General features: G+C 37.8%; 1 protein-coding gene across 2 annotated transcripts in view; it reads right to left on the bottom strand.

The window, feature by feature from the left end:
• Window positions 1-674: 674 nt before the first annotated feature.
• The window catches only part of LOC114458197 (heterogeneous nuclear ribonucleoprotein C-like), a 60947-nt gene continuing 49839 nt past the window's right edge, over window positions 675-11782 (bottom strand). For both annotated transcript variants that reach the window (XM_028440525.1, XM_028440535.1), the window contains exons 4-7: window positions 7524-7693; window positions 6738-6851; window positions 3818-3975; window positions 675-1585 (exon numbers count right to left, since the gene is read on the bottom strand). In XM_028440525.1, coding sequence (XP_028296326.1) covers window positions 1547-1585; window positions 3818-3975; window positions 6738-6851; window positions 7524-7693 — 481 coding nt within the window. In that variant the 3' untranslated portion in view covers window positions 675-1546. The remainder of the gene's footprint in view (window positions 1586-3817; window positions 3976-6737; window positions 6852-7523; window positions 7694-11782) is intronic.

Here is an 11782-nt window from a genome sequence, read left to right as displayed (position 1 = left end):
CAAATTCAATGAAACTTCACTTGAATAACGTAAAGTTCTGCTTCCAAATTAATCTGTTGAAATGTCATGTTTTTTTTTTAAAGTGTATTATTTTGCATGCCAATATTAATATTTGGATGTGATACAGTTACAATTACTCCATATTTCTGGGTAATTTCAATAAATAATTCCCATGAAAAGTTCCTATTTTTTTAATATTGTCAAAATTCCCAGTTCCTGTGAAAATTTGCCAGATATTATACACCCTTATGCAACCCTAACTAAATTATTTGGTAATTTACACAATGATTCATGTTTTTTCAGTCATTTTTACTTTACCCTACAGGCTGGATTGGATGTTTAAAAGGGCCAGATTTGGCCCCTGGGCCTTGAGTTCAAGGTCCAGTGTTGAAAATCAAGGAGTTTAATATCCCAAAACTTTGAGTTTTCCTATGGTCTAAAAATCTAAATTCTATGTTAGGATATGTCTGTGATTGTTTCTGTGTGTTTGCCTTCACCTTTTCTGGGTTAATCCTGGAAATGGATCAGGGGTTTAACATCCTATGACCCAGAATCGGTGAATGTAGATTAAGTCCGAAAGACATAAAAAAGACAGCAGCATGTACAGGCAAAAAGCATTTATAGTCAATAGGAAAATACTTTTATTGAGAGTCAGTACTTCCACTTGGCTTCTTTTGAGAATGCAATCAAAAACATAGAACACCATAGAAACTATATTGTACTTTAATATCATTTTTTTAAAACGATATAATAGAAAAAAAAACAGACACGAAGTCTTAAAATCTGGTCACTAAACAATTACAGTAATGTATGCAATAATACACAATATTACACACTAGGCCTTTGTAGCTTTTAAAGAGCCCAAACACATAAGAGGGTTATTATAACCAGTGTGTTCAACACTCAAACACACTTAGGAAGGCCAGAAAAACAAACAAACTTCACTCTATAAATGATATGTTAGCTCAGTTTTGATATCTTAGAGGTCCACAATAAATGAAATATGATTTTTAAGAACCTATACTATTTATAACCACTGCGAAATTCCTTTTCTGTTGTGTTGAATGACACATTTTTCTACATGAGACAATTCTGTTGAAGCAGAAACGAGTTGAAACTTGTAGAGATCTTGCGTTACAAAGACGTATTATTGTTACTGATTATTGTGTACCAGGTGATGTTTGTTTTTAAGACAAAATCCTTCAGATTCAGCTTCGATATCTTTAATACACTGCTTATTGTTCTAATGCATTCATACAGTTCAACATGTTCATTTCAAGTAGGAAGTGTAATCGCTCACAGTTTGTGGTTGAACACTCTGTCTTTCACTCTCATGCAAACCTAACATGATCTCCTCGATCAGTCCAATGTGCACTTGGTGTTTAGATGTACTTGTGTGTGCGTGTGTGTGTGATACAATTTAACGTTAGTGTGTGATATGCACGCTCAACATTGAGCCTTTGTTAAGTGTGAGCTTTGATGATTTATGAACTCGTCCTCCACGTTTGGCACTTAGTCCACGTCTAAACTTCCTTGTGATTCTTCCTCATATTTCCTCCTCAGGGTCAAAGCTGTGGTTGCTCATCTGTGGCAGACAAAGTAAAAAGAGGACACCACAAAGAGACAATTCATGAAGTGCTGGCTAAGTATGACTCAGTAAAAAAAAAAAAGGTCTTTATCCAAACATCCAAATGTCAGTGGAACAAAAGTTCTCAGAAAGACACAAGTGCTGATACTGTCTGTGTGATGTTTGAGCTCTTTGATGTTCTGCTTTCAATCACAACACGTTCTTTTACGGTTTGTGATGTCAATTACGAAACAAAGTCGCATCAATACATATTTTTCTTCACATTCTCCATAAAGCCTTTTTATGTTTTCATTTAGGCCAGGGGTCTGCAACCTTTACTTTCAAAGGAGCCATTTTGCCTAATCTCACCTGGATTAAAGGTCTTTACGGAGCCGAAAAAACACTTTCTCAATAAAGATAATATAGTGTGTAACATTTTACAGTTCAAATTATATGGAATAATTTTATGTTAACAATATTTTATTGAGTTAATATTTGAAGGGCTACAACACATGATCATGTCGGTCAACACATGCTAAGTGATCATTTCTTGCAACATCAAGCATGCATATATAAATCAGCTAAATTAAAAAAAAATCTTTCCCCACACAAATAAAATCTACATTTTCTCCGAGAATATTCTTTGAGGGATTTAAAACCTAAGGTTAGCCACAGGTGCAATTAAAGTTGAGAGATTACAGGTGACGTAGGAAGGTGGCAGAGTTATTGAACAATGTGATTTAGTTTTAGGTTAACAAGTTGTTTCATCATAATTCTATTTGAAGTTAATGTAATTAAACATTAATACCCTCTGTAAGAAACAACAATTCATTGTTTTAATTTTTTTTTAAAAAAGCTATAGGGAGCCATTGCAAATGAGTCAAAGAGCCACATGAGGATCCAGAGCCGCAGGTTGCAGACCCTTGATTTAGGCTGTATTATAATGTAGGAATTAGGGCTGGGCGATATATCAAGATTCAAGATATATAGAGATTTCTATTTTGACGATATAGAAAACTACAATATTGCATATATATATATATATATATATATATATATATACTGTATATATATATATATATTATAGCTTATTTTGTATAAAAATACTCATTTTAGGAGTTGCTGTTTTTACTTCTCAGAACAACATGTAAAGCTCCGTTAAATGGATTACTGAGTGCGTCCTAACCCAGACCTTCCCCTAAACAAGCTACACTACAGAACTCACTCACACATGCTGTCCCTTGCAGGACAAAAAGCCAAAAGTGGCACAAATCGATCAGCTGTTTGTTAATAAATGTGTGCCATTTTGCATCAGCAAATTTAACCCAGAATTCTCTTTCTGGTCAGACTTCATTTGAAATAGAATTACAGTAGTCCCTTGTTTATCATATAAAAACCCTCACCACACACTTTATACATTTTCTCAAACAGGAATGAACATTTCTCTCTTGTTTAAACACTCTCAAAGTTCAAACCTTCGTAGATTTTAAAACATAAACTTGTTTTCAAACATAAAGCACTTCAGAGTCACACTGCTAGCGATGCCAAACGCCTTCAGTCTTTGTTGACGACGACGATGACGTCACGTCAACACCCACACCGCTCTGTTCACCAATTCAACCATGGAGTAGAAGCTGTGTGTGACCACCTGGAGCTGTATGACACGGCCTTTATAACCAGGACCGGACTAGGAAGGATTAGGTGTGGAGGAGAATCAGTGAGGAGGTGGTGGTAGCAGGTAAAAGTTCTCTCTGTAGCACTGAGCTAGCATAGCATTAGCCGCTAATCACACCGGCTTTTTTCACTGGTGGTTTATGTTTATGAGAGGAGAAAAAGGAGCGCAGCTCCTTGTTTCAGCAGGCAGTGAAACTCACTGAGTTGGATGTGTCGCTGGTGGGTGAACGCAGCATTAGCCAATCAGGACGCAGAACACAATGTGTGTTCATACGCTGTAAAAAAATGCATCCAAAATTGCACTGTAAAAAAAAATCGGCAAAACACTGAGTCTGTGAAAAGTGAACCGCGTTATAGCGAGGGACAACTGTATTGAGATTTTTATCGTATATCGCCATTTTGAGAAAAAATATCGAGATATGAGTTTTGGTCCATATCGCCCAGCCCTAGTAGGAATGTTCACAGCCTTTCAATGTCAACAATGGTAGGCCTACCAGAAAATGTCCCATATTTTCAAATCCAAAACTTGACAGGTATGTATGTGCAGAGGTGCACACCACACTGAAGTACATTTACCGTGTGGTGGGTATTCTTAGACTCGCCCAGGTCAGGACTCTCCCTGTGGATTCGATGATGGGAGCTGGGAGGAGAGAGAGAGGGAAGAGAGGGCTCTGGGCTGCTGGCAGACATGGCATATGGGGAGCCAACTGGACTATCGTCTCTCAGGGGGGATCCTGAAACGCAAGGCAAAGGCAGATGTACATACAGAAACTAAAAAATAAAACCAGTTTCCATTGAGGCACAGGTTTTTTATGTTCCTAATTTGCATGTTTGGAGGGTCTGACAGACATGAAATAAGAGTAGGAGTGACATGATGAAGGTGAAAGAAGAACAGAGGAGGAGGTAATAGACAGAGGACAGAGGAAAGTCCTGCAGAGAGATGAGACTGGGGGGCATTAGAATAGAATAGAATAAAATAGAATATCATCTTTTTATTGTCATTGCACAAAGTACAACAAAATTGCACATGCCCCTCCCAACAACATTCAAGACAATGCACATTAATGGACATCTGCATTGAATCAACAAAAACAGACGTAAACATGCCTGATTATAGCCACAGGGCTAATTTACACCTGTAGTCCCTAGACAGATGACAGAAATACAGAAAATACAACAAACAATGGAACAAAAATGAACAAGTACAAGAAAAAAATAAGAAATACTAGACAAGAGACAAATTTAAAAAGGACAGTATTTCATATTAGTAGTTAGTTACCCAAGGTCATGAGGTCATCATTGTTAGTGATTGAGCTGTGGTACAGTGTAATCCAAATAATTCCACTGATGTGAAAACCAATATTATGGTGAATGGTATTTGAATAAGAGAACTTACATTGTTTGCTGGTGGTCAACATTTTTTGTGGTACATGTTTTTGTGTGAAAAATCACCTTAGTTCCAGCCGCACACGCCATTCAAATCAGATTATACGGAGAGGCTCAAATGTTATGTTGTCACCAGATATGAGTGTCTAATTGGTTACTGTGTGACATCTGTGTTAGAGAAGAATTTCATTACAAATGAAAAGGCAGATCCAGTGAAAATGTGTTACACTCATCCAGAAGCCAATCACTTTGGGCAATAATTGAGTCTTTCCCTGAATCACCTCCCCCCGATTCTCTCTGCCTGCTAACACACATCACACCGTCATTTACTTAATTAGCATTTTTGTCAACACGTTTGATCTGGTCTTTGGGTCGTGATCGTACTCCATACAAACGGTGGGGATGCATCTAGAAATGGCGTATCTGCAACTGTGTGCGTCACATTTCTCACATTTCCACTTCCTGAATGCATAATAGCGTTAGTGCAGTCCTTAATGGAATAATGAAGGATTAAGGCCTAAAACCAAAGCTTCACCATCACAATGTACTGAGAGATTAGTTTGTCCACTTATCACTGTAAGCAATTAGAGTCTAACCAACAGCATTTCCCTTACCATTGGGCATAAGTTGGCAAATTAGTATCTGTAAAAATCGTACAATTACACAAGAAAGGTATGAAAAATTCCCCTCATGAAACTATCTTTTGTGAAAAAAATAATAAACAAAGTGCTAAAAGAAGAAGGATTTTTGCTGTAATAAAGGGATTATCTCAGTTATCTGCCATATTCCTCAATAATAACAGAATAATAACAGATGCTATCTTATATCAGAAATGTGTGTATACAGACCCTTTCTAAAAAATTAGAATATCATGGAAAAGTTGTTTAATTTCCATAATTTCATTCAAAAAGTTAAACTTTCATAAATTATAGATTCAGGGCCCACAATTTAAACAATTTCAAGTATTTATTTATATAAATTAGAATACTGTGAAGAAATCACCATTTACTTCTCAGTTTTTGCAGAAAATAAGAGGAGAAGAAGGACTGGACTGTTGGTCAGTGGTCCAAGGTCTTCTTTTCTGATGAAAGTAAAGTGTGTCTTTCATTCTGGAATCAAGGCCCAAGGGTTTGGAGGAAGACGGGTGAGGAACAGAACAGAACATTGCACCCTGTGGATATTTCACACTGGACCTCAGGCAGTTTGGTTCTGTACATAAGTATTTGTCCTTAAATGCACTTTATGTTGTTGTGAGTTTAAAATCAATTAAGCAATAGGGGAAGATTTAAACTTTGAGGTTATAATTCTAAACTCCCTTCATGATAAAATAATGTGATTTTTTTTATAATTTCAGAAAAAAATATCAACAGGAGAAATGGTGAGAAAACAGCAGTGAACCCAAAGGCTGAGCTCATCTAAATATAGTATTTTCATGAGTTTAAAGTGATCAAAACTAAGTAGTTAAACATATATATGACCTGTTTTTTTTAATGTTTTTATTTTACTGTTTTGGCTAGTTGTCAAAAATGACATGTAAGGATTGGCCTAATTAATTCCTTAATCCCCAAAAGCGGTGGTTGTCCTGTTATTGTTATATTTTGTTAGGCCCCTCCTCTCAACATGCACATATTCAGCTTAAACGTGTTTCCCACAAGATCCCATGCACAAACTTTAATCTAACATTTTATCCACTATATATAAGACATGTAATCATACCAATGTGCCGTAAAGTGGCACAACTACTTTTTATGTCCACATGAGGGCAGCAGCAGCACTTACCACTGTAACAAGGAATGACTTTGTCTTTTGTGCCATGTCTATATTTTCTTATGCCTCATTAGTTGTTGACCTTTTTTTTTTTTTTTTAAAAAAAACCATAAATGCAAACCCAATATAATCCCACTGTTACAAAAAAGGAGCAGGTTTCTATTCCCCAGTCATCATGCTGCAAAAATCTTCAATAGATCTAAATTGACTTGATACTCAATGAGCTTTTTAAACAAATCTGAAAGAGGAGTTTAACTCGAATTTGCCTTGAAAATGAGTTTTGATGCAAAAGTAGACGATCACATCCATCCACCTGCACTGTCTCTGCTAATGAGTGCCTCACCTTTGTGGTCATTCCTCTGTGTGTCCATCCTGTCCAGACTGTCAAGCAGCCCATCGATCTGTGTCTTTATCAGAGTCAGCTCCTTTTTAATCACCTGCAACTCCTCCATTCCCACTGCAGAGAACAGATAAGACACTCATTAGGACACTGCACAACCAGGAAATATGTTTAGGGAGAATTTTCCTATTTCACATTTTATTAGATGAGTAAATACAATGGGGTAACTAACTCTACATCTGTTAGATCAGTACTTCTCAAATGGTACGCAATGGCATCACAGGAGGTAGATTAGTGAGAGAAAGTGGAAAATTAACAAATGAAAGCATTGAAAATATGGGGTTTTATAATGTTTATTTTTAGTTAAAAATGATCACCATAATAATGATGAGGGAAATCATCTTGATTAGAACATGAACTGAAAGTACAAGGATGAGTCTTGGTACCATACCAGGTGGGAGATACCCAGAAATGATAAAATCTATAGAAATATATCTATGCAGGAGCCAATAAATACTGTTCCATTTCATGTATTTACAATGAGAGTCTTCTAAATGTGTGATAACACTCTTTCATTTCATTATTATGTTTTATAGGTGTTTGTTTCACAGAATTCTGAGCAAAATATTGCAGTTGGACAAAGGGGGTACTTGGGCCAAAAAACTTTGAGAACCACTGTATTAGACCAATGAGAGAGTTAATCGTTAGACATTTGATTACACATGAACAGAAATGTGTTTTTGTGCAGCTAAATTAAATCTTTATTGCTGTACTCTTCACATTACTCACACTTGGCAGTGTTTGAACTAGTCGAGTGGGTTCTGGAGCTTTTGGAGTGGGGTCTGTCTCGACTGCGTCTGTGGCCAGTGGAATAGGAGGAGGACCGTGATCTCTTAGCCAGACTGGGTCCCAGTGGTGGAGGAGAAAGGGATGCTGGTACACGCTGGTAGTCGTACACCCTGCAATGTAAGACACACACACACACTCACTGGATTCATTCATCCTCTTGTATTTCTGCTGTGTTAAAAATGACTCAGTGTTACCAAATGTCTGACAGATTAAGAAAAAGACCGCTTCCATCCTCACGAGGTGTTGGAGTGATATTAAGTGGTATGTTTGCAAAAAATAGCAATGCTGGCTGGTAAATGGAGGGCGGAGATGAAGAGCGTTGATTTTTCATGAGCTCTCATGAACAGTGGGAGACTTATAAAGTGCAGAACTAAATGTTTGAAATTAAAATCATATTTCTCACTTACGCTCACAGCACACAGAAGTGTAAGTGTTTTACGGTGAAGTGCAGATTTTACACTTTGTGACTGAATACAAATGCTTTGGTAAAAAAAAAAAAAAAAAAAAACACAAAAATCTACTTTGGAAAAATACAAGATTAAATAGTTATGCATCGAGTTTCGTTAACTATCAAATAATAGATTTTGAAATGCAGTTGCAAGAAAATGAACCAATCTGGTCTGTAACATAAACAGATAAAAAAGAAATGAATAAATCAAAAAAGGTGCCACAACATGCCAAAGGATGACATTATAAATAAATCAAACAACAACAACAGCAACAACAATGAAAGGCAATGATTAAATGAAAGGCGATGTCTCCACTTTCACTTTGATTCTTACATGCGTTTGATACTTGGATTCTCTATTGGCATTAAAGTTTAAAATGTACATTTGCAACAATACAAAGACAAATGGGATTCTGGGCTCCATAATGCACAGACATGTCAGAATAAATGTGAGTTTTAATGAAAGGAAATTCTGAGCAAAAGCAGCAGAAACGGTACCTTAGAAATACACAAGGTTATTCTATTTCCAATTGTTTTTTTTATTCTTTCTCAAGACAAAGAGAATGAAACTCTCTCACTTTCACTTGTGCCTCCTCTCTGTGGACGGTTCTATGTCTCTATCTGTCACTGAATGTAATTGGTTCTGTCAGGGCCAATCAATAGCTCCCCACCAGGCTAGTAGTGGTGGTGACAAGGGGGTGGGGGGCGGGTAGATGGGTGTTTCGCCGTCAACCTCTATAGTGGTTACAGCAGTCACACGGTGCGTCTCAATAGAAGTAGAAAACAAGGTGAGGTTGGAAAAAGGAGGGTGACCTTGTCCGTCGCTGACCCACTGACCAGGTGAAAGTCAGCCATTGGCTAGAAACCATCCATCCGTCTAACCCTCCCATTATCCTCTAATATTACCAACACATTTTACTCCATCAGGCCAAACTTTGAGTTTTAGAGTTAATGTATCTTCAAAATCTTTCATCCAAATCTTTTCTAATTTGGGGTGCACATTCATGACTCTTTCAGAATGAACCATATTGATTGACGTTGGTGACCCCCCCCCCCTCCCTCACATAAACATATTTATTTACTTATTTTTATCTCCTTTTTTGTAACATATTTGGGGTTATTCATTATGAAGTCCTCTGTCTCAGACACATCCTGCTCTACATCACTTTCACTGTGAAAGAGCTAATGGATACGATTTACACAGCTACAACAGCTTGGGGTCAAGTTGACCCCAGATGATCACCAATGAGTGCAATATGTGTTTATCACATTGGGGAAAGAAAATCATTATGATAGTTTTATGCTTAATCAATTGTACCAATCAAAATAGCAAAAAATTAATTAAATAATGACGACTGTTATTTTTTCAATGATAAACATTAAATTGGGTCAAATTGTACCCAAGGGTAATATGAGGGTTAACAAAGCTTACTGTGCAGCTGTAGTGTAGATCAGGGGACCCACATTTTTTCCACGTTCATTAAATCACGACCCACTTTTTTTTTTTTCAAATAGCTGTTGAAAAAAAAAAAAAAATATATATATATATATATATATATATTTTTTTTTTTTTTTCTTGCAACATGAATTTTACAGCATGCTTGTCAAAAGAAAAGGTTCTTTTAAAATAAAAGACAAGTCCAACATGAGAAACATTAGGTATTTGTAAATTTTTGACTAGCTGTCCACGACCCACCCAGTACAGGTCTGTGACCCATTTTTGGGTCCCGACCCACCAGTTGAGAATCCCTGGTGTAGATAATCAAACTGAGGGATGTCATTGTTCTTAAAAACCCAGAGAGCAACAAATCAGAATGTAAGCGGTGTCTATAATTGCTGCAACAATCTGTGCGGTAAGAGCAATCCAACAAGATGTAGTCACAATCTGGGTATTTCTGGATCAAGGGCAGTCTGAGAACAATTTAAATGCCTGCAACAAAGCCGGGAGAATAAAAAGCTGCATATAACAAGCCAGCAACAGGGAGACAAGCTGTCAGCTGCGAGGGATATAGTCGTTTGGCAGGGACTGAGATTTGTTGACGGAGCCGGTAGACAGTCAGTCAAGCGCAGTCGACACATTAAGACACATGAGGCGGAAGAACCAAGCCAACATTTGAGATCAGAGGCCTTGCGTGCAGCAAACGCCCTTTATGATCATTTAAAGAAACAAAAAGACAACGGTCGTCATTTATCATCCTTGCGTGAAAACAGGTGCAAATTTGAGTGCACATTTGGTCGTACGACAGGATTAAAGTGTGATTTATGAAACATTCATATCTGACCAATCCCAGCGTACAAATCATCGGGTGTTGATAAGCTGAATTCCATCGTCATTAACATGTTACGCCCTTAAATCTTCCTGGTTTGGAGGCCCCGCCCACTAAGGTCAAACAACAGCTGTCCGAGGTTGAGCAAAACAAAAATGTGCTTTTTGACAGTGTGAAAACTGGATTTAAAGGTAGAGTTTTGCTGTGCGTTTGTCCCTGTCGGCCAACGTATAAAGGCGCTCACAGGTGACACTGCCCCCCTGTGTGCGCTGCGTACAACTTCACAGCAGAGAAACTAGAGAGTCACACAGAAATATACAGTTTCTATCAGCATCAGTTGTCCACACGCTGGGGGCAATACAATTACACATGAAAATATATGAACAAATCCCTTAAAAAGCCTTAGTGGAGGCTGTGCTGCCACTCATGGTTCGGCTCTTCAGGCTGTGCTGGTAAATCAGACATCGCTCCATTCACCAATGGAATGGTGTGCAAAACAGGTGTGGTGGAAAAATTGATTAATTATATTTACTCATGTATTTTCTCATATGCTTACTCAGTAATTTGATCTTATTCAAATATATTGTCTTAAGTTGTACACTCCTCCATGTCTTTTGTCTTCCTCTTTCTGGAAGGTTGGTTAACTCGCTCTCCAAATACACATCGGCCAGACACGACGACTCCCACACACACATTTCTACGTTCAATCCTTTGAACCGACCCCCTGCCTCTCTGCCTTTTGTTTCTCACCTCTTCGGGGGGGTGAGGGTAGGAAGTGGAACTGGGTAAAAACGTGTGTGACATGTGGTCAGGGGGTCAGTCTCGTGTTGCTCCCTTTGGCCAGAGGGATCTCCCTTTTGGCCAAGGGGAGATCCCTTTGATTATCCTGTCTGTACCTTTTTTTATTTAGTTTAGAATAAAACCATTTTTTATTACTTCATCATCCCTCCAGAATGGTCTTCATCATTTATCACCGCAGAGTGTGTTTTCAAGTCAAAGACGAGGTAACCGTAAATTTCACCGTAACACAGGTTAAAATAATGTCACACAGTTCCTGTGTGGAACACCGCAGCGTTCCCCCGCTGATCCAACACTACCAACGCAGTACTCAGTACTGTTGAACCTATGCGCTCCTGCCTGGTAGGAGGGTTTGTCTTGTGTTTACATTGGCTGTAAAGTGTCACCTGACATTGGAGATTTAGAATTTAGAAAAGGAGAGATGGTAGATAATTAGGATTACAAAAAAGTGTGAGTTTAAGCGAGCTAATGTTTGACTTTACAGGTCAGATTAGCAAGTTTGTCAATTGGAGCTGTTATCATGTGTTGAAAGAATTTTCTTCTGTGTTTGATTTAGTGTTGGTTGGGCAAAAAAAACCTTTTATTTTTATCTTTCACATCTAATGACGTGCGCAAACAAACAAATGTGTACAAAAGCAGATTGGCACACTTTAACACACAGCACACCTAATACTTATTCCAAGCCA

Source organism: Gouania willdenowi, chromosome 3 (genome assembly GCF_900634775.1).
Source record: "Gouania willdenowi chromosome 3, fGouWil2.1, whole genome shotgun sequence".
NCBI lineage: Eukaryota > Metazoa > Chordata > Actinopteri > Blenniiformes > Gobiesocidae > Gouania > Gouania willdenowi.
The sequence above is the reverse complement of the archived record's forward strand: the minus strand, read 5'-3'. Positions and strand labels throughout refer to the sequence as shown.